Genomic DNA, 25,226 nt, shown 5'->3' with positions numbered 1-25,226 from the left:
TTCGTTCTCAATCGCTGCGAGCGCATGCTGCCCTCGGAGTATTTTTGTGACCTCGGAGGATGGAAACAAACAGGAACAAACATAAATATCCTCTGTTGAAGGCTTGAAGCTGGTGTCCACTTCCTCCAATTACCAAATCCATCATGCCTGTCCCTTGGGAAGCTCTCATTCCTTTCGGTAAAATTTCCTTTCAAAATCTGGTACTGTGACAGCTGACGTGTCGAAAAGGTTTACTCACTGCGATGTTCGGGACAGCCGGAACGTTGCTCAACCTTTCGACGAGAGCTCAAAACATGGGAAAGGTGCCTCCAGAATTTTGGTACCGAAGTTCCAATTCGAGCATTTGAAATTTGCTCTTACAGCCACCTCGATATCGTATTGATAACTGGGACGAAATGATGATGAAGCGAGATGAGCGGCTAACAGGACACAAACGAGGGCAGACGGTACGTCTGGTTTAACATGCGATTCTTGCGTGCCCTTTTAATACATCATGAATTACAGTCGAACCCCGTTGCGCCGCCCGGTTTTGAGACGAGCAGCGTATGGATGACAGAAAGTATCTAGGTTGATCAAACCAATACCATACCATTCTTTCCTTCTCCTAGGAGCATCTTTGACTCATGAAAGAGGAGTCCTTACATGGAATGTTCAACATGACGATCCTATGGGACGTGAACGTTTGATAACCGGTTGCATCGTTTGCACAACAATCCAAGGCCATGAAAGACCTGATCCGTATCCACATTCCCTCCACGCAACATTGTTTCTGGCAGAAATCATGGCATTGTTGGTATTCAAACCTGTGCGCTACATCTTTTCGCTCTTCCGATAAGATTCGGAAGTCTTCGATTCAATCTGATTTTCCTCCCTCTCTCTCTCCCTTCAAAGTCACGTGACAGACGTCGAATTGAAAAAAGGAAATCGTATTGAGTGTGGCGCCCCCTCTTTCACTTTCCAGCTCGACTGATTTCTATTCACACGTCAGCAGAGCTCTATATCTAACTGCATTGAGTTCCGTCCCGCGAAGATAACGCCCATGTGGCGATTAAATCCGATCGCGAGGATGTCCAAACTTTCTCTTACTATCACTGCCCCCTCGTGTCGACCAGGAGTGCCTATACACGCATTTCCGTATCGCCCTCTGGACATTAGAGGGAGAAGAGATCCGAGAGAGCCTATCTATTCACCGTTGACCGGAAGGGCGTTTCGAAATGTCCCTCCGCTGTCGTATCCACAATGTTTAGATACCGGACAAACTGTGACGCTGAAATTATATCACGTACAGGCGCCCAGTCCTCATGGAATTTGTCTTTGGGATATGACCGAGACCAAAGCCATGGAATGGTGGTAAACTCGTTCACTTTCAGCATGCATTTACTACGGTACTCAATATAGCGACTCCACTTTTCAGGTTTGATGCTGCCGCTCTGTATATCGAACCTGACGTTATTAATATTGGCGATTGGTATGAGAAAGATAGCGACACTTGACTATGTTCTAATATCTTGTCATAGATTCGGTAACATTTTTGCCATTCTGACCTAAGGGCGAATGCCCCGACGAGGATGGAGACAACGTTCCACTGTCAACAAGGAGTCGATAGATCTATTAATCTGCGAACGCTGCGCTCAAAACCTACCCATGCTTCCGACTCGGATTGGCTTACAGACTATACTCGTTTGAGTGAGTAGAAGTTTGGTTGCTGAGTTGTTCAACAAGGCGCAAGTTTTCTAGTAAGCGCTGCGTCATGTAACGGCCAGTTTATCAATCTCGATACTAATGAAACCGCTAAAGTCCCAAAGTATTCCAAACCAAATATAACCATTTTGAACAAGGAACGCAGCAAGCCGATACGGTTTGAGATCAAGGCCGTACTGTTTGGAATTCCAGCGTGTGGCGAGAGCTCTTTTCCATGGAAAGACAAGGATACCGGCACGAATATTCCGTGAGGACCACCAGTTGACTGAGAACCACTTTTCATAAGACAGGTCACTGAAACAACTCATCAAAGATTCTTGTTCCAAGCGAGGAAGACATCATTCGCTTAACAGAAGATCGACAGCCCTAAACCATGACTATGCAGCAGGCCCTCCCGTTGATCATCATCGGGAGTCTCTTGTCCTCGATAGAACTATGACTGGACCCAGCACGCCATCTTCAAGGAGGTCCAACGAACCTGTTCGAGATGACGTGCCAACGATTCTGTTTCTGGTCTTGGGATTTGGCGCTCTCCCACATTAGAACAAAACGAGAGAAAAAAGAGGCCGAAGAGCGGCTGAATTTTGGCCGAAAGTCATTCAGTAGATGTGAGCTTAGTTCCCACAGTATGCTATCCTGGTAACTATCTCCACTGGCACCTGCTCCTTTTCTTTCTCCCTCTCCCTCTTCCTTTTCTCTCTTTCTCGATCGGAGATGGGTTCGGAAAAGGCAGTTGGTATAGGACCTTCTTTCGAATGATGGGTGGCAATCTCCACGGGTTGGACGAGAAGGCACTGTTTTTGCTCGGAACTGAGTGGCCCGCAACCATGTGGAACCAATGGCAGCATTTCGACGGCGTACTGGCAATGAGGATGCGCAATTTCAGAATCAACCTCATCCGCGTAACAAAAAAGAAGACAAACCTCGACACTAAAGTGAGGGAACCTACATGTCGGCTGCAAGTCCTTCGCGAGATGTATCTCACCCTCCAATCTCTTCAAGTTCATCTCCGATGGAGCATCGTTCAGCGGAATCCGCCACACCGCCAACTCTACCGCGTCTACTTCCTGTATCATGCCCCCAGATTTACCGCCACCGACCATGTTGATATCTTTGCCTCCATACCGAGAGGAACCTGGAAATCTGGCGGCAGTGGACGAAGCAGAGTCACCAGCAAGTACGCTGAAGGAAGTTGATGGTTCGTTTAGGGTGGTTTCAGTACTCGATGTCATATCCTGGGTATAACGCACCCGCCGCGTGAGCCGGGCAAAGGGAGACTTTGGCGTGGAGAGGAGGCCGAGGGCATGGGAGTTTGAGCTTTCCAGAGTCAAGTAGCAAGGGATGACGGCGCCACGGGTATAACAGAGCTAGGAAAGGGTGTGTTAATCCTTGGCCAGAGAGCAAAAGGGGGCAATAATCACGGGTTTGGCGAGTGAGAGGGTACATCCCACTTCTACCTTGCGTCGACCTAGAAGCTCCCCGCAAACCATGACTTTAGGGAGAGTGTGCCATCCTTCCGGATCGACTGTTGGTCCAGGGAGCGGACTACCTTCAGTATAGGCGAGCTGGCGAGCGACTGAAGCTGAGGCAGGAATGATGGAAGGTGTATAGACAATTGCTGTCTTCAATCTAGAAGCTCCGTTAGTCAAGCTTCCCTCGACTTGGAATCAAACTAACTTGCTAGCAGGGCGCAACATTCCATGGGCGATGTGTAAGCCCAGCTCGTATTGTACGTTCGCATGGATTCCACGCTCCAAGAAAGTTTGTGGCAGAGGATAGACATGCGCCGAAAGAGACTTTGAGCTGTTATCTTCAACTCCTGCCTGAATTCGATCCCGTTCTTCCATCGTTCGTTTGAGCTTCGCCTTCTCTGACTCTTCTGAGGAGTTTGGGATCGGGAAAGAATTGACTTCATTCTGATGTTTCTCCTGGCTGAAAGACTTCTTATGCCGCCCACTACCCAAGGGGATATTTGCCGTTGATATTCCGCCGATTCGGCAACCAGTAAACTGGTGGTTTGTACTCATATGAACAAACGCCGTATTCATCGCGGGTGATTTGGAACTGGTACTCATGGGGGAGCTGAGAGAGCGGAAGCGAGAATTACGTGGTGAAGGGATGGGTGGAAACGAACTCGATGCCGAGGGCGAGGCTGGTGTGCTCGGAGGACTCGATTTGGGTGTGTCTGAAGGAGTTTGCAAGGGCAGAAAGAGTGTAGTCGAAGTTGATAGATCTAAGTGGGTTGGGAACGGGAAAGTAAAGGGGAATTGGTATGCCCCCTTAAGTTTTCCATCGAACTTTTTCGCAGACCCTTGGTTTGGAAAGCGTGGATCTCCAGAGGCGCGTGTCCAGATACTGACTTGATGGTCAAGGAATGTGTCAGATTCCCCAGCAAGGTAACCTCTGATAATGCGCCCACGAAGCTGATGGAAGCATCAATATTATATGTCATCCTAAACGATGGACTCACGGAGACAGTGATCGAGTTGACGGTTTGAGAGTTATCCAATGTGAGTTCAATTGTGCCCGAAATCTTGTCGCCGCCAGAGAAGCGGGGGAACTTCTGATGGTTCTGAACGACACCGACTGGTGGATCGCTGAAGACGCGGAAAGTAGCCCAGGGCTTGTTCTTCAGCCCACTGCAGATATTGTACGTGTGTTCGGTGCGCGGGAGCCCCTCTGTTGTGACGCTGTGGGCTGGAATGCCGAAAACGCCAGAATATCTCGGGGGGATGGATGAATACTGAGGGGGCGACAATGAAGCGGCTGAAGCCTCAACGTTGCTATTGTCTTGAAAAGGAGCACTTTCAGCTGAGGACGTTTTTACATCGCTATCGTTAGCAGTGAACTGCGAGGGAGTGGTTTCGTCGTGCGTGTATAGATCGTCATCGCGAAGGGTACAGGTGTCGACCTCCTGATCCAATGGTTGTTGGCCTTCATGTAGCGAGTATCGAGGCAGGCGGGTGATGCTGTTGAGAGACGCTGTAGATATAGTACGACTGATGAATCTGCTTTGAGCATTTGATGACACAGGTCCAGTGTCTGAAGGGTCGCTCCAGGGTCGAGAGTGCTGACCAGATGCTTGATGTTCTGAATCCATCCGCGAGTATTCTTCTGTGTGAAGAAGGGCTCGACTTGGTTGGCAGAAGAGCAGACAAAAGGTCTGGTCAAATGAAGGACAAGACAACTTTTATGGATCTATCACACAGCAAATCTGAGATAAGAACAATAAGCAAGCGCTTCCTGACAGAAAGAGGAGTGGACAACTCAGTGATCTCATCGACACAACATGTGCATAGACCAGCTCCAGTGACAAGTTGAGAGGGTCATTGTCGTTCTCAAGTGTGAGTCCACGTTGTTTTGAAAAAATACTGAAGAGTGTCTTGAGTGCTCAGCGCACAGAGACTTGAAGCTTGAAGGTGTGAGATTCATGAATCTGTTGGATGTCGTATGATTGATGACTCATCAAATACGCCAACAGCTGAGCTATTGTTGCAAATTTGAAATGCGAGGATCTCAGTCCGTCGTCCGAGGGCAGGTCATATGGTTACTTCGGCTTGACCAAGCTGAGCGTTATCTTACCTTTGCCTCCATTTGTGTCATCAAGGCCGCCTTACAGTAGAGCATACCGAAGTAAATTTCTCCTCCTTGATCATCTTTCAGTCTCCCGTCACTGAGATGCCGTCGTCGGCTTTGCAATTTTCTTGTTCCACCTTCTAAGTGGATCGTTGGGTAATAAAGCCGCTGCAACACGTCGGCCTTCTTCCGCGAGGAGGTTGTACGTCGCGCACGCGTTTCTCTGTCATGGTCAAAACAAATAAGCACATGAAATTGAGAGTCCAGTTGAACCACATAGAACTTACGGTATCCATAACATCTTATTGGATGCCTCAGTTTTTGAGGTAGGTACGTACGCATGAATGGGGGCGGCTGGACGATCCGCTTGCCTGTTCCCAATAGGAGGATTTCTGTAATGGAGGTTTCGTTGGTACGGAGGACCTGACCAAAAGAATCAACGCGCACCAGGTTTGGGAACCACAACGTCAAAGAGCTCGAAATGATCTTCCGTCCACCCTTTCCACTGGTCTTTCTCGGTCCTATCCCCCTCACCCGTTTTGGGCGAAGGAACATCCCATAGGTAAACTTGTCCCTCCAAAAAAATTGACGCGGCGGAGAGGACGAGGCCGTCAGCAAGACGGATACCTTCCTTGTCTGAAATACTGGACACCTGAATTGGAGGGGGGTTGTCTGCGTCTGCGAGCAGGTTAGTGAATGTGCGATCAGAGGTGCGAGAGGTGGTCTAGAAGGTTCGCAGAAAGAGGGGCGTTGGCGTTGGCATTTGGACGCGTATAAGAAGAGGCCATTCCCCTATGATTTGAGTACAATGGAAGATTGAGAAGCCCCGGCCTAGTTGTCGAAATGTGCGTGTACGAGGAGACATCGTCAAGTAGCCGGATGAGCAGGCCTCGTTGATGGTGGAGAAAAACGCTTAATCGACTCCGCTGCATCACCTTTACCAACCTCAACCAGGAACCTGCCTCTCATCAAGCTCAATGGAGATGCATCGTAACTTGGAGTCGAGAGTGCAACATGTGGATGGCCATAGAAATGAGTGGTCAGAGCGGGTTGATGAGGAAAGATGATTGGTACACCAAAAACAAGTACATAAACAGGTAAACGTTTGCCGGAGCTCTAGGGCCTCCCGAGGCTCCCAACAGCCCCGACCTTTAATGCGCTGACTGAGACATGTTTACGTTTCGAACAAACCTCTGCTCAGCATTATCTCGACGTGCTCCTTTCGTTTCTCTCTCTCCTTCTTCTTTTTTTCTCTTTCTCGATCGGACATAGGTTGGGAGAAGGCAGTCGGCATAGGGCCCTCAGAATGATGCGTAGCGATCTCGACGGGTTGTACAATGAGGCAATGTTCTCGGTCAGGTGGAATGGGCTCGAACGCGTGCGAGACTAGTGGGAGCAGTTCGACGGCATACTAGAGAGAAAAGGCGGGCAATGTCAGAATCACCCTTGCCAGTCGATGTACAAGAAGAGAACATACCTCAACACTGAAGGGTAGAAATTTACATGTCGGCTGTAGGTCCTTGGCAAGATGGATTTCGCCCTCCAGATTCTTCACGTTCATTTCCTGTGTAGCGTCCATCGGCGGCATACGCCACACGGCCAGCTCTACCTCATCTACTTCCTCTATCATCTCCCCTGATCTACCACCATTGACCATCTTGACGTCTCTACCTCCGGGCCGAGAGGAAGTCGAGGATCTAGCATTCGGCACGACAGAGTCGCCATTGGGTGTGCTTAAGGGACTTGTCAACTCTTTTGACTTCTTGTTGTCGATTGTAGACGACGCGTCCTGGCTGTAACGTACCCGCCGCGTAAGGCGGACAAAGGGAGACTTTGGCGTTGAAAGAAGGCCGAGGGCATGGGAGTTTGAGCTTTCGAGGGTCAAGTAGCAAGGAATGACGGTGCCACGGGTGTAACAGAGCTAAGAAAGGACATGTTAATCTTTAGCCAGACTTGAAGCAAACAGTAATCACAGGTTTGGCGAGTGAGAGGGTACATTCCACTTCAACCTTGCGACGGCCTAAAAGTTCGCCACAAACCATGACTTTAGGGAGAGTTTGCCATCCAACTGGATCTGCCGCTGGCCCAGGCACCGAAGCACCTTCGGTATAAGCAAGTTGGCGAGCGACTGAAGCTGGAGAAGGTGTAGTGGAAGGAGTATAGACGATAGCCGTCCTCAATCTGAACAATCCTGTAAGTCAACTTGTTTTAAAAATTCGAACTCAAACCCACTTGCTTGCGGGCCGCAACATTCCGTGCGCAATATGTAAGCTTAACTCATATTGCACGTTCGCATGGATGCCGTGCTCCAGGAAAGTTTGTGGCGTAGGATAAGTGTGCGTCGAAGGGGACCTTGACCTGTTGCCTTGAATTTCCGCATGAGCCCGATCCCGTTCCTCTAACGCTCGCCTGAGCCTCGCCTTTTCCGACTCTCCCGTAGAACTTGGAACCACTGAGAAAGGATCAACTTCATTTTGCGGTCTCGATGATCTTTTGCGTCTGCCGCTCAAGGGGATGTTCGCCGTCGATATTCCACTAATGTGACTGCCTGTAAATTGATGATTTGTACCCATATGCACGTTCCGCGAGCTGGACGCAAAACTAGGATCCGTGGGGGAGCTAAAAGAGCGCAAGTGAGAAGCACTTGGTGTGGTAGCAGATAGAAACGATTTCGACGATGGCGTAGCTGGTGTACTCGAAGGGGCTGGGCTGGGTGAAGGCACAACAGGATCCAAAGGGGTTGGCAATGGCAGAGAGATTGCAGTAGATGTTGATACGTCCACGTGAGTAGGGAATGGAAAAGCAAAGGGGAATTGATACGCCCCCTTGAGCTTTCCATCGAATTTTTTTGTAGACCCTGGGTTTGGAAAGCGTGGGTCTCCGGAGGCTCGTGTCCAGATGCTGACTTGATGGTCGAGAAAGGTGTCAGATTCCCCGGCAAGGTAACCCCTTATAATTCTCCCACGAAGCTAATGAAAACATCAGCATGGTAATTCACGCAAAAGGAGACTGTGGACTCACAGAGACGGTGATAGAGTTAACAGTCTGAGAACTATCTGAAGCGAACTCAATCAAGCCCGCGACCATATCACCTCCGGAGAATCGGGGGAACTTCTGATGCTTCTGAGCAGCACCCACTGGCGGTTCGCTGAAGATGCGAAACGTAGCCCATGGCTTGTTCTTCAGTCCACTGCAGATATTGTATGTGTGTTCAGTGCGGGACAGCCCTTCCGCTGTGATTTGCTGAGCCGAAGCACCGAAAACGCCAGAATATCTCGGAGGAGTAGATGAATAGTGGGGAGGTGACACTGGTGAAGCCCTCAAGATGCTGCCATCTCGATGCGGAACGCCCCCTGAGGTCGTTGTGATATCGCCATCGTCGGCGGGGCATCGTGAAGTTATTTCGCCGTGTGTGCTGAGAATAATATTGGCGTCGATCTCTTGGTCTAATGGCTGTTGGCCTCCCGAAACTGAATATCGAGGCAGGTGTGTGATGCTGTCGAGGGACACTATAGATATAGTGCGATCAACAAATCGGTCAAGGACATTTGAAGTGAAAGATTCACTGTCTGAAGACTCGCTCCAAGGGGGTGGGGATTCTTGGGAGTGCTGGCCACTGGCAGATGCTGAATCCATCACCTATATGGGCAAACTCCGTCTGTTCTTTCTTTGTACAAGTGCTCGACTGAGCAGGAAGAGGACCTGGTCAACTAGTGTGAAGGACAATTGTATCATTTCAGACAACCTTTATGGATGGATCATGCTCTTGGTACTTGGGGCAAATCTGAGATGGTGACAATAAGCAAGAGTCTGAAAACGGAGGTGCAAACCTTAACCCGAAATTAAGGTTTACTAAGTGTTCATTGGCGTCAACAAAGACCATACCTGGGAAGAAATTATCAGTATATAGGAACGAGACCCGAAAAAAATACACCACTGGCAGAAAGCGGGGGAACTGCCGCAATTGTTGTCAGAGCACAGAATGGGACAATGAAGTAAGGTAGAAAAGGGGGTGGAATCCAATGGAAAGGAAACTCACTCAGAACTGATGCACTCAGACAATTTTGCGAGAGGCTGCACGACACGTCTTTGCACATCCTTTGGATCTCGACGGCTTCTCGCCCTCTCTATATCTAGTGCACGTCCACAAAAGCAGCCATAGGGTAGCTCATGCTGCAGCGGGAGGTCGAGTAGGGATGTCCAGGCAACAGTAGCTGAACGACCCAGAGAGGAAACACCGAGCAACTCGTGCCAAAAACCCGTTTGATGAAGGAGGGAGTCTTGGGGGCTAGTTTGAAAATATGCGCATTTTGAGATTGGACACACTTTTGGACATCGAAGCTGACCGAACAAAGGCAAAAAATCGACGGTTTTTTAGGTTGAAAGGTGACACTTCCTTTGTGTAGTCATCGAGACATCCAACTGTGTGGAGGTGGGGGCTGAAGTGGGCAGTCCTACTTAGAGTGTCTAGGGTATCTCTTCAGGTGAAAGAAAATGGTGTCGAAAAGAAAAGGTCTCCCAACTTCCATTTCAGGTCGTTTTTGATGCCATCACGAATTGACCTCACTCACTTCGATACCTTGAACTGCATCCAGGTCGTATCATCTCCAAAATCGAAACGAAAATACGTCGAATCACCTCGCTTCGACGGCAACACTACTCGGGTGTGGTAACTTCTCCCACCAACCACGACGTTACATATACAAGGATCAACCGGATTGGGCTTGTTGTCTCGGCGTCTCCTTCAACGACCCTTGCCTTGTTGAAGCAAATGAGTGACGAGTCCGGTGACAAGGCCCAAAACGAGACTAAGTATCCCGGGAATATCCCAGGACTATCCCATCCATGGCATGTTCTTCAAGATCACCAAGTTGCCCGGAGCGTGGGTCCTTGTCATGTTTAAAGCTTCTACTGATCCCTCCATCTCACAGCAACCATCGACACTTGCGTTCCACTCAGACAGTGGGGGGAAACGTCTACTCAAACACTAGGGTGAAACGTCCACAGCCATCACTGTGATGGCGACACAGATATCGCCACCTTCGCCTGTCGAGCCCTCTTCTCCTTCAATCCCAGCTCGCCGCCGGTTCTTCCATCGTACCTTGTCGATTAGCGATAACTTCAGGTTTTCCCGACTTCCCCGATACTCGTTCCTTGGAACAGAGACATCCGAAGTTGATAGCGAGTATCCGCCTCAGCTTCCTCATATTGCATCGGACGACTCCAACGGTGGGGATCCAGAGGCGGCCCCCGGCGATGATAACGCAATCAATGCCGTTATCGATACGTTGCCACCATCCTATGACCTTGCATCTCAACCACAAGACTCCACAATTTTGGGTGGCGGTCAAATTTCAATAAACCCCGCGCAAACCCCCACGGAGGCCCCACACATTGTACATAGGTATCATATCCATAGTGGGTTCAAAAACAAACCATGGGCGACGTTTTGTCTGTTCAGCCACCCACCCGAGGCCCCGCAGCAGAAGTCACAGAAACTCCCGCGGTTTTTGGGGGGTGATGATATTAAGGGAGTAATCGAACTTTCACTAAATGGTTCTCAGACTGTACATTCAATTGATGTAACTGTGAGTTACACGTTTTGTCCCGTTATCTCAACATTTGACCAGATAACAGCTCCGTGGTCGTATTATAACTGGTTCCCTTGACGGGGAATTCTATACCTTTCTCAATCATCGCGTCTGCGTTTGGAATCGTTCGTTTGGAGATCCACGCCTTGTAGGCAAGCAGCCTGCCAAAAGGTTTGATGGGAAACTCAGCGGGTCATACGAACTTCCCTTCTGCTTTTCCTTTCCAACACACGTCGACATAGACACCACTTATCCTGTGTCGTTTGCTTCAAACCCATCCGAAGCAGTCTCTAAGCCTCCGCTCGATCCTATAACCTCCAATACAACCAGCCCAACCTCACCTACATCTGCTTCCAGTCCATCCAGCCCCTTCTCGACGTCTTCCCTCCCTTCATCCATGTCTCCTCGATCGCCCGCTCTACAAATAGAATCCCCAGAACATTCTCCTCTTCCTCGTTCACCTCCAAGCTCAAGTCGTAGCTTCCTCATGCGCAGTCGGCGTAACAAGTCTATTGATCACACCCATACTCCCCACTCGCTACATATCCCAGAAACTGTGCAGGAGGATCCGAACGCGACTGAACGAGCTCGAGCACAAGCGCAGGCGCAACTGGAAAGCCCCGCGCTACCAGCGCAGCAAGGAGGGAGGTTACCTCAAAACATCTCGCCTATCCCGCAAACGTTTTTAGAACGTCACATTGGTGTGAATGTACAATACGAGCTGGGCTTGGTCGTGACACATGGGACGTTTACGCCTGATAGCAAGTACGCGCTCTTTTGCTTCAATTTTTGTCCTCCCAGACGGTTGACTATTGCCTTATTTAGAGTGAAAACTGTGATAGTTTATACGCCCTCAGTGAAACCCCCCGTTCCTTCGAGTCTTCGCCAAACTGGTACACAGCTTCCAAGACCTGACGTTGATCCTGAGGGTTGGTACGCTCTGCCGAAGTTGATCATAAAAGGCGAACTTCTTGGGGAGCGCCAGGTGGAGTTAGGATGTACCCTTTCTCTGGCTAAACCAGTAAGCAAACATCTCCTTCTCCCAATATCTCTCAATGACACTGTGACATCTAGCTTTGCTACGCACGCGGCACCGTCATCCCCTGCCACCTAACGATCACTAGTGTGGACATGAACGCGCTAGACCTCCTTGCCGTACCCAAGTCCGCCCCTCTTGTCCGGCTAATGAGGCGCGTACGATATCGCCAGGACAGTTCGGCGGGACCCGATTCTCTGGAACCTACAGTGCGGTCGTCATCTTTCAACGGTATCGGTGCTGGTGTCCTTCCGATGCCAGTTACAAGGTCACATAAGAGAAGAGCATCCGATCCTGGGACTAAAAACTCTGTGGAGAGTGGCGGGATGGCGGATGTGGTAGAAGAGATGGGTGTTGCGAAGTGGTCTTTGAAGACCAAGCAGGATGCGGAGGGGTCTTTTAGGGTATTGGAGGGCGAGATTGTGCTTGGGAAGGAATTGCAGCCCAGTTGCGGGTTTGCGTTGTTCAATGTTCAGGTGTGCCTTCGTTCGCCTGTTATCGTTCATCTTTTTCGGCTTGCTTACCCCCGTGTTTTTTAACAGTACACTGTGGATATGTTAACTTTTGTGTCAAAGCTGTTTGAACCTAACCGCCAGGTCGTCCGCGGTGTTGTTGATCAGAAGGCAGACCCGAGGGCGCGCGTTCTTTTATCTCAGCCTGTCGAGATCGCTACTCTCCCTTATGAGGTGAATACATCTATGGGCCGGGCCGTTTCGAGTTCTTCATGAAAGAAGGATCTACCATCTCATCGTTCCCCGTCCTCTCTTTTTTCATTGTCGTATTGTATTGTTGCTTTGCTTATGCTTTCGATTTCTTATCAGTTCACTAAAAATGTAACAATTTGTACATGGGCTCAAGTTGCACGTTCAAAAGAGAGTAAGACGCCATGATTTTGAAGATTTTATAAGTGAAAAGGACGGTAGAATCCTGACATATGGGTATCCGCATAAATCAAACAAAAATGCGCGAGTTTCGGAAGCAGGTCCAAGGCCTTGTTCGTAGAAATTCTTCCCGCCATAAGTTATCTGAATTGGGTTAGAGAATGGTCATTCAACCTCCCAACCCAGACCGGAACGCCATGCCTGAACCCGCTATATCCATAATGCAGAGGAGTCCAGGTCCCAATTTCCATCACAACCCCTCCCAAATTGTTTACGAATCTCTTGAGTGCATCCAATTCCAGCCAGGTACTTGTTACATTATTGAGCACAAGCGTTTGCAGGGGCATTTCTGTGTGTCCTGGCTTCTCAGCGTTATCCAGGAATCGCGACCCGACCATCTGCATCAAATCGAGGACAGCGTCTCTGTCCAAGGAATTTCCGACGAACATTGTTTGAAGTTTCGGGAGGACGGATGCCTCCCCAATTTTCCACGTCATTTTTGACAGGACTTCATTGACGCTGGTTCCTTGCAGAGTCAAATCCAGGACCTCAATGCCTGGAGTGTATTCAAGAATCCTGTTGACTGTAGCGGGCGAAAAGCCGGAAAGAGCCAATGCGGCAAGGGAAGGAGATAACTGACAAAACTCGCAGATCATATAGATCAGCTTGATGACAGCATGCGCACCAGGTAAACTGTCTCTGTATGTCAATTGCACCTCTGTGAGATGCGGAGCCTCAAGGCATTGAAGTAATTCGTACATCGGAGTCCACGATGCTTGTATGTCGAGTCGAAGCATGTGATTCCGTAAAACGCGTCTCTTGGGGGGTTGTCTCTCGTTTACGGAGAAAACAACATGATTTTCGATCGTCAGACTGATAAGATGAGGCATAGCTTGCAACAGTTCGAAGTAGTCGTCAATGGAATGGTATTCACAATTCTTGGAGATGAAATGGGTTATTTGAGACCAGGTTATCGTCAAAATTTGCATGGGGCGGGGGAAGGCGTTGAGAGACAGATGGGACAACTGCGGTGCCATCCGAAAAATGGGCAAGTCCTCAGGGCGGTAAGAATGGGAAGAGGATGATTGGATCGACATTTTTCTGAGGATGGGGAAGGAGGCTGGCTCCCAAGACGGGAGGCTGTCTATGAACTCGTTCGAATCCCAATAATAGATCAGCTCATCGGGGACGAAGATGACTTGCCACCTATCCTTCTGTCGCCAGAAGGTGTTGAAGAACGAGCGATCAAAGAAATTGACTTCCCAAGCCGCAAAATGAAGTCGGAGGGGATGTCTGCCCGAACGAACGAGACAGGTTCGTGCCATGGTCTTCAAAGTATTGGCGTAAGACCAGCGCTTCAGATTGGCGTACAATGTGAGGTCAACATTGATGGAGGACCAGATGCTGCGGATCGATGTGACGATATCGCTCCATCGTTTACAAACCTTAGCGATTCGCCACTGAACACCCTGCGGGTCGTTGGAAGCATAAGAGTCGGAATCAGTGGGGCAGCAATGACCAAATATCTCTATGAGGACGTCGTCAGGAAGATGATGGATGGGGGATAAGAGAGACAGCTGTTTGTCGACGTACCCCTGAAGGTCGTCGCGTCTTTCTCGTAGCCGAGAGAAGATCTCTGCTAACTGGGCCATGCCTTTATCTATGACGGAAATGTCGGCCTTGGCCTTTCGGACATTTTCGTATATGATTTCCTCGTCAGCTGGTGAGGGAAAAAGACGGTTTCCCAGTATGTTCAAGTTGAATGTATCGAATTTCTTTTCGTCTGGCGAGATACCGTTAGGCAAGCCACATGTCTCGCACCCCGTGTATCCTGACGCAAAATTGGATCTGTGAAGCGGGGTCAGTCACTTTATCCCTATAAAAAGATATAAATTGCCCACTTCGACGTTTGCATAATTCGTAGAAGTCAGAGGATGAACAACAGAGTTTACTTGGGAGAGTCAACAAGTCGGAACCGCGTAAAGCCCTAACCATAATTTATGGTCAGCAGGACCAGAACTCCTCAACACGAACGTCAACGCCTTCCATCGTCAGTGCCACTGGAAGAGCCATGTCTGTTGCGAAATTTTGGCTTTTAAAGGCCGAACCTGATTCGCGCATTGTGAAAGGAAAAGAGGTCAAGGTTGGTTGCATTTAGTTGTGAATCTCGCCTCCTAATCCTCGCTCTTTCATCCAGTTTAGTGTCGATGACTTCGAGAGAGTCGCGACTTCTCCATGGGAAGGAGTTCGCAATTACGAGGCGAGGAATCTTATGAAAGAGATGAAGGTTGGGGAAAAGGTGAATCCAATTCGTCGTTTTCTCTGGCATCAATCTCCTCAGGCTGCTTTTTGTTCCATTTGGAAGGCACTTTTCTACCATTCAAATTGCAAAGCACCAGGTAAGCATTGAATTGGTGCTAATTTGAGGCCATAAAGTGACATTTCTTCAAGGAATTGCGGCGTTTGCAGAGGTTAGTTCATTCGATCCCCACCTGAGAATCTCTCTTTCTGACCTTCGCGTAATTTTAGGTGTCAAAGGAGGCATATCCAGACTGTGAGTTGACAAGACCATAAAAACGCGTCAATACTGCCGTCATATTGACCAGGCACTTCTTATCCCCACAGACACGGCTTGGGACTCGTAAGCCCCCTACGAGCTATGGTTGCCTTCACCCAGCTAAACCAGGTATCATATCAGTTCACACCCTTATTACGATGCAGTAATTCCTCTTTCTTTATCTTTACCGCAACCTTTTGACTCCCTTGCAGAAATCTGACGCTGACAACCCGAAATGGTACATGGTCGACCTAACCTTCAGCTCTCGCGCCAAAAATTTCGTTCCGCTGGCTCTTCTCAAGTTCATAGCCGACTTGCCTTCAAACTCAGCACCAGACGAAATTAATTATTTAGGCGAAGGAGGCGTGAAAGCCATCAAAGGTAGGTAATCCTCCGTGAAAGGTGTCTGCCTCTCACCTCCTCTCATTCACAACTCTGCATAGGAATGGATCTGGTGACTCGCGGTAGATTGAGTGTACAGCGCGTAGGGGAGGGGGCCTGGAATGCTATTGGCCTATTAGCCGAGAAAGGCGGCTGGGAGGAGATGGATCTCAGACCGAAGAAATCAGTGAAGACAAAAGCGAAGCCACCTGCAACTGAAAGGAAGGTCAAGACGCCTACGAAGTACGTGGAACGTGACAAGAATGAGGATGATGAGGAAGCAGAAGAAACAGAAGACGAAGAAGACGAAGAACCCGGTAGAAAGTATACAACTTCCAAGCGGAAGCGGAAAGCGACGGACGCGGGTGATGAAGACTTCATAGAGACGCCTCGCCGATCGACAAGGAGACGATGAATATACCAGATGACACGAAATACCCCATATACTTACAGTAACCACCCCAGACTAATATGACTGCTCTGCTTCATCCTCAACAACGGAACTTGGGAATACCGGTGAAAGCGCGAAATCAACTCGCATGTCAATTGTTGGTGTACAAAATATGTATCATATCGTGGTCATGGGGTATATAGAGTCCATTCCGTGTCGTGCGCCAGGCCAGAGTGATGGTTGGGTATAAATAGTGGCGAAGGGAGGCTTCAGAGCCAGTGTTCGCGCAACTGGCCCAAGCCGCGTTGCCGTAAGTACGCCTGCGTTCATAAATAGTAGCGAAGGGTGATCCATAGGTGGTCCCCATGTTACTGGCTCAAGCCGCGTCGCTGGAAATACGTCGGTATTTGACCCTGCCCTTCTGCGTTGGGAGGAGCGGTTGCACTCATAAATATTAGCGAAGGGAGCTTCATAGGCGGTGTTCATATAACTGATCCAAACCGCGTTGCAGGAAATACGTCTGTATCTGACCGTGCTCTTTTGGGGAGCAAAGGAACGGCCCGTTGCGTTCATAAATAGTAGCGAAGGGAGTTTCATAAGTGCCGCGGGGTAATAAACACGTCCGTATTCGACTGTGCTCTTCTGTGGGAGGAGAGACCTGAAGCGCGTTTACCCGGGGGAGCGGTGAACGCGACTGGAAGAGGACCCTCCCCGTGGAACGACGCAATGGTCACAGGTTGGGAAATGATCGGACTATCATGCGAGCCCACAGACGTGAATCGAAATACGTCAGAAAGGTCGATGGAAAGGGCAACATAGTACTGGGGACGCAATGTTTGTTATGAGAAATTTAATTAATGGAATCAGAGTGTTCCTGGTTGGTGGACCTACCTCGACGATCAAGAAAGGCACCATACAGGAGGGGTACAAGTTTTTTGGAAGGTGTATCTCGCCTTCCAAACAACGCACGTTCGGACCATAGAAAGCGGCGTTCGAAGGGACCCACCACACAGCTTGCCCTGTGTCCTCGACGATTTCGGTCATTTCGTCCTGCCGCAAGCTGGATCCTTTTCCCCGTGTGTTTGCCTTGAAGTGCGCTAGGACTAAAGAAGCATTTCGAGTATAGCTTATTCGACGTTTCAGACAGACGCGGATTATCTTCGCATTGGCAAATGTGTCCAGGACTTTCTGGTCAACTGCTTCTATGTTTATGAAGCACGGAAGCACAGTGCCGCGGGTATAAGTGAGCTGTGTTGATTATCGTCAGCAAGCTTTTTTAGCGATGGAGGGGCAAGAAAAGCTCACAGGATTGGCTAATGATAGCTAAGGGATGGAGTTGAGTGCAAAAAAGGGAGGCGAGCTACGATCCGGCTTACTATACACCTGAACTCTACGCCGCTGCGGCCTGACATCTCCCCTTGAAGGATGACAGGATGGAGTGAATACCAGCCTGCGTAGTCCTCTCCCGGACTGGAAAGAGATACACCTTCAAGATAAGCCCGCCGTCGCAGTGGTGATGATGGGGCTGGCGTAATGTTTGGCACATACGCCACACCAACATGCAACCTAAGTGCCAAAAATCAGTCAAGAAAGGCAAAAACAATGGCAAACTCACTTGCTACTGCCACGAAACATGCCATGGTTGATGTGCAAAAATAACTCATATTCCAAGGTGGTGTTAAGACCGCGCTCGTGGAAGGTCTGCGGGGTTTGGAAAGAATGCGAAATCTGACCGCCATGCGAAGGAATGGTAAACTCCGTAGGGAAGGCGAAGTTAAACGGCCACCGATATTTGCCGTCTAGTTTTCCGTCGAACCTCTTGCCCCCAGCTTGAGTTGCCCGCGGGTCTCCAGCGTCCTTGTTCCAGATATCGACGGCGTGGTCAAGGAAGGCATAAGAGCCGTCTTCGAGCGAGCTTGTAATTATTCTTCCACGAAGCTGTTTGCCTTCTTAAGAATCAGCGTGGAAACGACCAAAAAATGTTACGAACATAGAGTATTATCGAGTTGATTTTCTGCGGCTTTTCTAAATCAAGCTCGACAGAGCCAGAAATGGAGTCTCCCCCAAAGAATTGAGGTGTTGAGCCTGCATTGCGGCTAAAAATTCGTAAGGTCGTCCAGGCATGACTTCTATTGGCATTCATAATGTGAAATTCGTGTTGGTGCTGACCGGTCGAGCCTTGGCCGGAGCTCGACCCTTGTCGTTGAAGTTCAAGAGCAACGGCATTAGAGTATCGTGGTGGCCCATGTGAGAGACGTCGTCGAGCGACAGGGTTTTGCGACGACTCCGCATCGACAGTATATTGCGGAGGAAGTTCAGCTAAGAAATTCGGAGTCGAAACCCCATGTGTTAGGGTGTGCCGACGAGAGGATGAGGATGGCGGCATTGAAAAGCGGCGTTCAAGTTGACGCACACTCAAGACGAGCTTGGTCCTTCCAAGTGCCGTACCTATCGTTTCGCGTTTGCGCACATCGAAGATATAATCTTTTCTAACCAGCGAGTGAAGGGGAACCTCAAGGGAACCTGTCAGGATAAACCTAGAATCCCACTTGCTATTGTTCCAAGACGCCACGTTTGGCGGAGGGACATATAACAATTGAAGTAGTAGGCGCTGAATCTGATGGCGGAAACAAATCGCAAAGCTAGAAGGGATGCCTTGGAGTCCGTGAACCTTGTCAAGAACAAGGTCTATTGTATACACTACATATCTCCCTAATACGGGCAGGGTTCAAGCCGACGGCACGTCATTCGGATATGTCGGAAGTATCGACGCAGGGGTACGATTTGCATCACGCGCCCTGGAGTATCTCCGTTAACCACAAATTGAACCATGTGCAACCTTAGCCTTCAGATGGAAGGTTTAGTCAAGATCAGGTCTGCTATCAGGTACTCCCCCGCTGCACAAATCCCTGCTGACCACAACAATAACAAGGATGTGATGCAAAAAAAGCTTATAGATTGTCCAATTTCGAGCCAAGAACCGGTATCCCGGACGTTGAAAAAGAAAGCAAGGGTCATTCCTACGCCTATGAGCTCCATGTAAAATACTAAGCAAACGAGACTTACCATCCATTAGCGTAAAAGCTACGAGAAGGAGGGAGAACGGGGGCAGGTGGAGCGCTTGGTTAAGCAAAGCAAATGCTAACGCGAGAATCACGTAAGGTGCGACTATCTTGAAGATCTGGTATACGCAAGTTGAGGTATGGCTACCAAGAACCCGTGCGAAAGAAACTCACGAGCAGGGATGCCATGAAGAAGGGACTGAAGATGGGTATGAGCCGATAGACTGGCTCCAGGTAGAAAGACCTGAATCGGAAAAACTGAGTTTCGTGCGTTCGCTCAAAACGGCGTACCTACGATATGGATGCCACACTGCCGAGAGAATGGATCAGCCTAACGGCCGAAGGGGTGACTAGTTAACGTACTTTCCAATACCAAAGAATCCGACCTGGACAAAGAAAAGGAAAAATAGGGCAACCCTTAGATCGTCTGGCTGGAATCTGTAGGCGATGTCTTGAGGCGTATGGCCTTTGTTCACTTCGGTCTTATCCACGTCAGAGGACGGAGGAGATCCAGGCCCTATGCGCACGAGTTGCTCCACCTTGATCCAAGTTACCAGTGTGGCAGAATATGCAACATAAAAGAGACCCTCGATACTGATCGACAGAATCACAAAGCAGGGACCAAAGCCAAGGAAGAACATCACCAACTTCGATGCGGTGGTGTGGTGCTTCCCACGGGAGGTAAATGGCAAGATTGAAGAGGCGACTGATGAACAGAAGTCAGAAGGACAACTGTGGTGCAATAGGTGAAGATTACCTAGGATAGTCCACCCTGACAGCTGATTCAATATAGGGAGACCTCGTTTTTCTTGAAGATTAACCACCGAACTGGCGGTAATAAGCATAGTAGCTAGAATCAAGAGGGCCTGACAGAGTTCATCAGTATAAAATAATGCAACCGATGTCTCTAAACGTACTTGAATACTGAAGAGAGTACGGAACGACTTCCGGGTCGCCAGATCATCTGTGCGGTCTAGCACATAGATTACACCTCGCCCGCCAATAAACAGGATTGAAGCCCCGCCGAGTAGTCTGTCCTGCCGGCATTAATAGTCCGACTCGCAATTCGACAGCAGATGAAAACTTACATTGACACTAGGCTCTCTCTTTTGTCGACAGAGAGTAACGGGAAGATTCCAGTGATGACGCACACAGCACCCCAAACGAACCTCCAACCCCAATTTTCGTACCTTGTTCTATCCTCCCATGCAAAAGGCCAAATGAGTCCGACAAGGATAAATCCGACACTCCAAATTGATCGGTGGGTGTAAGCGGCCTGATGAATTACATTTCATAAGTGTATAAATGAAGATCAACACAGAACATCAACATACCACCATCCCTTGCAAAACCAATATGACCGATAAGGTGAGAAACAATAAGCTTCCGTACTTGATCTGGGACCCTCTGGACTTCAACCGCGACTTCATTAATGGAAAGGCTTGAAACAGAAACTGCCTCCAGAAATAGCAAGGGAACACGATGTAGATGTAGAATGTCAATGGTGACCTCTGTATCGCGAAGAACGTCCATGACCCCAGAAGCACGATCGCTGAAATCAAGGTAACGTAGCTTTTGAAAGGACTCTTGGGCGCTGGGGGAGGGCGAAGAATGTATATCGATGCATACGCAGCCCATCCGGTGTAAGCAAGGGTGACGATGATACGAATCAAAAGCCGATCATATGTTTGGAGGTAGTGGAGGCCAAGCAGAGCTTGCTGAATAAGGTTCAAACTTTCCTGTCGGGCGGAGTGCCATTCCCCATTAGATATGAGGCGTTCGATCATTGAAACGTGCACAAGTCTGGCCGCTTGCTCTGTGCCGTGAGAACCCTCAAGGGGCTTAAATGGTTGGTAGAACAGCGTGTGTCGCTGCTTCAGTTCTATAAAAAAAGTTTAGTAAGGCCTTCAAGGCTCCAATGAGGCGACAACATACCATGTTTCATTCGGTAATGCTCCAGAATAACCTTTGCATTGACCAAGGCGACTTTTGCCCGTGCCTCGTCGCCTTCCTGAGGGTTGAGATAGCCAGGTAGCGTCGGATTCACGTCAGGCAGAACACCGACTGAGTTCACTGGCCAGCTGATGCCGATAAGTGCTGCCATAAGAGAGGCAATGTCTGCTTGTTCAACATCACGACGGAAGAGGTGGTTTAGGCGCCATGGCTCAGAGTAAGCGTCATGCGATGTTGGTACCGTGTCTGGAAGCGGACCACGTACACCTTTACCCCAAGCAATTAAAGGAGTACGCGTATTGTCTGGATCTAAAAAGATATGGTTTAAAACGATACACAAAGCCACGGTAGAAAATCCGCAACATACGCCCATCACCATGATTGCCAATGACCGACATGCCATGGTCCGCAGTGAAGATGAAGCTTGTTTCTTGATCTTGATAGTACTCGGATATCAGTTGCTCTGCATCACGAACGATATCGTCAACCACTTGAATGTTTTTCATGTATTCCTGTGATAGTCAAGGAGGTTAGACAGTGACCCAAAATCAAGTCCGAATCGGCAACCTTGGAGTGAGGCCTGTAGGAGTGGCCTGTCGTGTCGAGCCCCAGCAGGTGCAAAAAGAACACTACTTTGCCCGAACGCAGCTGGGCATCTAGAGTAGGATCTGAGGTGGCATTTTTAAACAGTGTTTGGAGTTGGTCTAAAACCCAGATATCCAGTGTGGTTGCGTCTATTATGATCTTCGTTTATAACGGGAGTGGGTACGGCTAGCCAAAGTCGCTCGCACCTTTGGTAAAGTCTTCATCTTCCTCGTTGTAACTCCATGTTTTCACTTTGCCAGGGGTCGCTCCCCTCGCAAACATAGGCAGTATATCAGGAGACCCAAAAGAGAAGGTTGTGCTTGATTGATTGAATACAGAGTCAAAATCGACCTTGAGAATCCACTTATAAGCAAGCACATGCTAGTCTCCCCCGAACAACTCACGGGATTGGTTTTCCAGCCCTATATCCTAATCCCATCAGTTAACGACCGACATAGGGCATCGGTCAACAATGTGTTCACCTTCGTCACAGCTGAGACGTCCTCATACATGCCACCTTGGGTGAACACGTCATGTCAGCGGATGATATAACGCCCTCTGAGAGTAAGACCTGCCGATAATTGCAACATGACCAGGCCGACTCTCTGTTGGCACTCTAGTATGGGATATGCCAAAAGCGCCTCGATTTTCAACAATTGACCTTAAATGAGGTGCAACGATTTGGGGTGAATCAACGATATTCGGGAAGGGGTTGACGGAAAAGAGAAGATCGGCCCGAAGACCGTCACCTGAGCTCACAATGAGAATTTTTTTAGGAGTTCGGAATGGAAGAGAAAGCGCACCGACGATCAAAACCAAACGTTTTGCTTCTGCAGTTCCGACGTGGTAGCTTTTCATACCACTCACCACTGGACTGGTAAAGTAGCAGTCGAACACGGAACCAATGTATACGAGGTGGAAAACGAGTCCGATGAGAAGAAGTTTGAAAACATTGTAGCGTGTATCTTTTAACTTTCTAGGTGCCCTGGCGGAATTGGATGCGTCTACTGCCATGTTAGCGAGGTATAAGTTGAGGTCCAATGTGTTGACGATTCGTTCAAGCTGAGTGCAATACAATTATTCATTGGCAAACATAATGATAAGGAAGGACGCACTATTGATGGGCTATTGCATTGTAATTGGAGCTATGGCTTGAGAGATGCTAGTGCCAAGGACCAGAGGTTCAAGCTTCAAGCTCAAGAGAGACTACTGCACTGGCACGACTTTGTTTGTTCGTAACGTCGTCGCCCTACGAAAGTTCACGACTTCATTTGGATGCCGGCTCCGAAATACGAACTGGGGAGACCTCATGCTAATCCGAATCGCCCTCAATCGCCACTACAAGTACTTAACCATGTCTGGACAATAGAACCCCGCGACTTTCAATGTCAGGTCTACCTCCCTCCATGAATAATAACACTCTCCAACGGCTACAACCAATCCTCCCCATCACAACGATGGTCCATCAAGCCTCAGTATCTGTCATTCCTTATGTCGAATTCGAAGAGTCACAAGTCGTTGCCACCGGCATGAGATGCATGGAATTTGATGGAATAACAGGTGTTGTATCATTCGCATTATTAAATAAATGACGCATGCACCAATAAATGATCCTCGGTCATCATAGACGAGGAAACGAGCCCCATGCGCGGCATATCGGGAATGGTGCTCTGCAGGACAATGTGTGGCACCGTTGTCGTTGTCGATATATTGCGCGTTCTTCGACGCAACTGTGACAATCCAGTTCAGCCAGAGTTGTGGTATTTACCCTCAAACCATCCATGGCGTTTCCCAGTTGTTGACCCCAGTCGGGCAACGCTGATTGCCCGCGCAACAGTCCAAGCAACCAAGAACTTTCCTTCACACGATGGCCATTTTTTCATCGATGACTTTGATGATCGGGTTGTTGAAATGCAGAATAACCGTCATCGTGCCTTTTTGGTCGTTCATTGGGTAGGATTTGATTATGACACCAGAGTTTCATTCAATATATCTGGTCATATATATTACAACAAAGAGTAGGTCGATTCTCTTCAATAATTTGAATAAATCTGTTTATCCGCGATGTGTAGATATCAGATTTTGACGCCGTCGCCCACAATATCCGCACCACAGCCAGCGGAAGGTGACGCTTAGACGAACATCACGCCCAATCCAGCGGCCTTTAGATATGCAGAACGACGATCCTTCTTGACATCTTCACCATCTTCACAAGAAACAAATATATCCGATTATATATATTACAACAGAGAGTAGGAGAATCCTTTCTAAGAATTTGTATAAAAAGTTCGTTTATCCGCAATGTGTGGACATCAAGTTTTGACACCGTCACCCACAACATCCGCTCCAGGAAGCAGCCAACGGAAGGTGACACTCAGCCTCACACCACGCCCAATCCAGCGGCCTTGAGATAAAGCAGAATCCTTCTCACCATTTCCACAAGAAACAAAGTCCTCCTTTCGTTCGTCTATACCATGCGTCCATTCATATCGCGCTTCCTCCGAAAGGACAATAACGCTTCTCTCTGGGAGGTACAACTCCCACCTAGAGTCATCCTCCCCCTCTGCTCCCCGTTCTCGAGTCTCAGTTTCAGAGGGAACTTTATCGAACCTCATGACGCAACCACTCCCAAAGCTGACGCCTACGATCCCATCCCCAAAGCGGCCAAGCAAATCCACATGAGGGGTAATCCCTTCACCAGGCTGGTAAAGATTAAGAATCGCTTGGCGCGCTTGCGTCGCCCGCTCCGGGAACAACAATTCATGTGATTTGGAGGGTAGGATTGGGCGTAGGAGACTAGACAAGGTGTCGAGGAGGGATAAAAGAATAGGCGGAAAGCCTGAGCCCGAGGTCGATTTCGAGCCTGGTGATTCACAATTTAATAAAAATCGTTCAAATAGCATGATTTGGTTGACGCCTGGCGCCTTGAAGTACGTTTCCATGCAATAAGCCATAATGGTGTCCGCCAACTCTTGTGGTATTCGCACAGATGGTGTGAAAGATAAACCAGTAATTTCGGGCGCGTCTAGGAGCGCTGGCCATGGTTTCCGATCGTCTTGAATGACACTGCCAGCGGTGTCGTCACCACCAAAGTCTTTCAAGTCATTTATTACAGAATCCGCATCCGAAGCCGAAAAGAGAGAAGAAAGCGACTTTGCTGAAAATAGGGTATCTGTCGCAGAAACATGGGTATCATCCGCCTCTGGCGCAAGTCGTACAGGTATTTCAATCCTTAACAGTTTCCGGTTTCTTCGATCCACCAGAGAGGTTGTTGGCAGTAGTAAAGTCCCAGACTGAGAAAGGTCGTCCAAGCCTTCGGTAGGTGTATCATCTCGATAGTCCCGCTTTCTCTTGGTGAGTGACGATGACGATGAAGTTCCAAGGGACCTTGGCGAGGCTACTGGCATCGCACAGGCAACCTGCAGCATCAAAGCCCTCGGTTTAAGCACACAAGGGACATAACGGTGGTTACCCACTCAAAAATACAAGCCAGTGTAAGGAATAGCGGTTCG

General features: G+C 48.9%; 9 protein-coding genes across 9 annotated transcripts; 2 read left to right on the top strand and 7 right to left on the bottom strand.

The window, feature by feature from the left end:
* The first annotated feature begins 135 nt into the window (after positions 1-135).
* Positions 136-602, top strand: LACBIDRAFT_290877 (small secreted protein). The gene is made up of 4 exons (XM_001876869.1): positions 136-177; positions 229-302; positions 363-446; positions 505-602. The coding sequence occupies exons 1-4, from the start codon at positions 144-146 to the stop codon at positions 565-567; spliced, it is 255 nt and encodes an 84-aa protein (XP_001876904.1). The 5' UTR covers positions 136-143; the 3' UTR covers positions 568-602.
* A 1,713-nt stretch (positions 603-2,315) lies between these two features.
* Positions 2,316-4,801, bottom strand: LACBIDRAFT_311257 (uncharacterized protein; the record flags this gene model as incomplete). The annotated part of the gene is made up of 5 exons (XM_001876390.1): positions 2,316-2,561; positions 2,625-3,068; positions 3,123-3,330; positions 3,379-4,124; positions 4,172-4,801. The coding sequence occupies 5 exons, from the start codon at positions 4,799-4,801 to the stop codon at positions 2,316-2,318; spliced, it is 2,274 nt and encodes a 757-aa protein (XP_001876425.1).
* A 616-nt stretch (positions 4,802-5,417) lies between these two features.
* On the bottom strand, positions 5,418-6,065 carry LACBIDRAFT_311256 (uncharacterized protein; the record flags this gene model as incomplete). The annotated part of the gene is made up of 4 exons (XM_001876389.1): positions 5,418-5,500; positions 5,565-5,669; positions 5,725-6,001; positions 6,063-6,065. 4 exons carry the CDS (start codon positions 6,063-6,065, stop codon positions 5,418-5,420), a joined length of 468 nt encoding a protein of 155 aa, XP_001876424.1.
* A 386-nt stretch (positions 6,066-6,451) lies between these two features.
* Positions 6,452-8,913, bottom strand: LACBIDRAFT_311255 (uncharacterized protein; the record flags this gene model as incomplete). Its single annotated transcript, XM_001876388.1, has 5 exons — positions 6,452-6,688; positions 6,755-7,198; positions 7,251-7,458; positions 7,510-8,246; positions 8,299-8,913. 5 exons carry the CDS (start codon positions 8,911-8,913, stop codon positions 6,452-6,454), a joined length of 2,241 nt encoding a protein of 746 aa, XP_001876423.1.
* Positions 8,914-9,578: 665 nt separating this feature from the next.
* Positions 9,579-12,790, top strand: LACBIDRAFT_292683 (uncharacterized protein; the record flags this gene model as incomplete). Its single annotated transcript, XM_001876868.1, has 7 exons — positions 9,579-9,663; positions 9,873-10,159; positions 10,308-10,865; positions 10,915-11,633; positions 11,694-11,889; positions 11,943-12,380; positions 12,447-12,790. The coding sequence occupies 7 exons, from the start codon at positions 9,579-9,581 to the stop codon at positions 12,630-12,632; spliced, it is 2,469 nt and encodes an 822-aa protein (XP_001876903.1). The 3' UTR covers positions 12,633-12,790.
* Positions 12,791-12,925: 135 nt separating this feature from the next.
* Positions 12,926-14,780, bottom strand: LACBIDRAFT_323237 (uncharacterized protein; the record flags this gene model as incomplete). Its single annotated transcript, XM_001876387.1, has 3 exons — positions 12,926-14,633; positions 14,655-14,661; positions 14,738-14,780. The coding sequence occupies 3 exons, from the start codon at positions 14,778-14,780 to the stop codon at positions 12,926-12,928; spliced, it is 1,758 nt and encodes a 585-aa protein (XP_001876422.1).
* A 1,927-nt stretch (positions 14,781-16,707) lies between these two features.
* Positions 16,708-18,500, bottom strand: LACBIDRAFT_311250 (uncharacterized protein; the record flags this gene model as incomplete). Its single annotated transcript, XM_001876386.1, has 6 exons — positions 16,708-16,935; positions 17,006-17,362; positions 17,420-17,437; positions 17,491-17,680; positions 17,730-18,052; positions 18,105-18,500. The coding sequence occupies 6 exons, from the start codon at positions 18,498-18,500 to the stop codon at positions 16,708-16,710; spliced, it is 1,512 nt and encodes a 503-aa protein (XP_001876421.1).
* A 461-nt stretch (positions 18,501-18,961) lies between these two features.
* LACBIDRAFT_245825 (uncharacterized protein) lies at positions 18,962-22,728 on the bottom strand (the record flags this gene model as incomplete). The annotated part of the gene is given in 18 exon segments (XM_001876385.1): positions 18,962-19,134; positions 19,181-19,295; positions 19,351-19,420; positions 19,472-19,486; positions 19,540-19,882; positions 19,934-20,042; positions 20,094-20,208; positions 20,465-20,518; positions 20,590-21,058; positions 21,112-21,438; positions 21,497-21,641; positions 21,697-21,863; positions 21,921-22,065; positions 22,119-22,136; positions 22,197-22,231; positions 22,268-22,272; positions 22,286-22,463; positions 22,518-22,728. 18 exon segments carry the CDS (start codon positions 22,726-22,728, stop codon positions 18,962-18,964), a joined length of 2,694 nt encoding a protein of 897 aa, XP_001876420.1.
* Positions 22,729-23,925: 1,197 nt separating this feature from the next.
* LACBIDRAFT_292682 (uncharacterized protein) lies at positions 23,926-25,121 on the bottom strand (the record flags this gene model as incomplete). Its single annotated transcript, XM_001876384.1, has 1 exon — positions 23,926-25,121. The coding sequence occupies one exon, from the start codon at positions 25,119-25,121 to the stop codon at positions 24,027-24,029; it is 1,095 nt and encodes a 364-aa protein (XP_001876419.1). The 3' UTR covers positions 23,926-24,026.
* Positions 25,122-25,226: the final 105 nt, after the last annotated feature.

Source organism: Laccaria bicolor, genomic scaffold (genome assembly GCF_000143565.1).
Source record: "Laccaria bicolor S238N-H82 LACBIscaffold_4 genomic scaffold, whole genome shotgun sequence".
Lineage (NCBI taxonomy): Eukaryota > Fungi > Basidiomycota > Agaricomycetes > Agaricales > Hydnangiaceae > Laccaria > Laccaria bicolor.
This window is presented reverse-complemented; position numbering and strand designations above follow the sequence as displayed.

What these genes read in the sequence shown, in the direction of transcription:
- LACBIDRAFT_290877 (XM_001876869.1), top strand. Translation starts at nt 144, where the DNA reads ATGCCTGTCCCTTGGGAAGCTCTCATTCCTTTCG. An exon ending in GAGCTCAAAACATGGGAAAG is followed by an intron (nt 303 to 362) that starts GTGCCTCCAGAA and finishes TTGCTCTTACAG; the next exon opens with CCACCTCGATATCGTATTGA. An exon ending in GACACAAACGAGGGCAGACG is followed by an intron (nt 447 to 504) that starts GTACGTCTGGTT and finishes CATGAATTACAG; the next exon opens with TCGAACCCCGTTGCGCCGCC.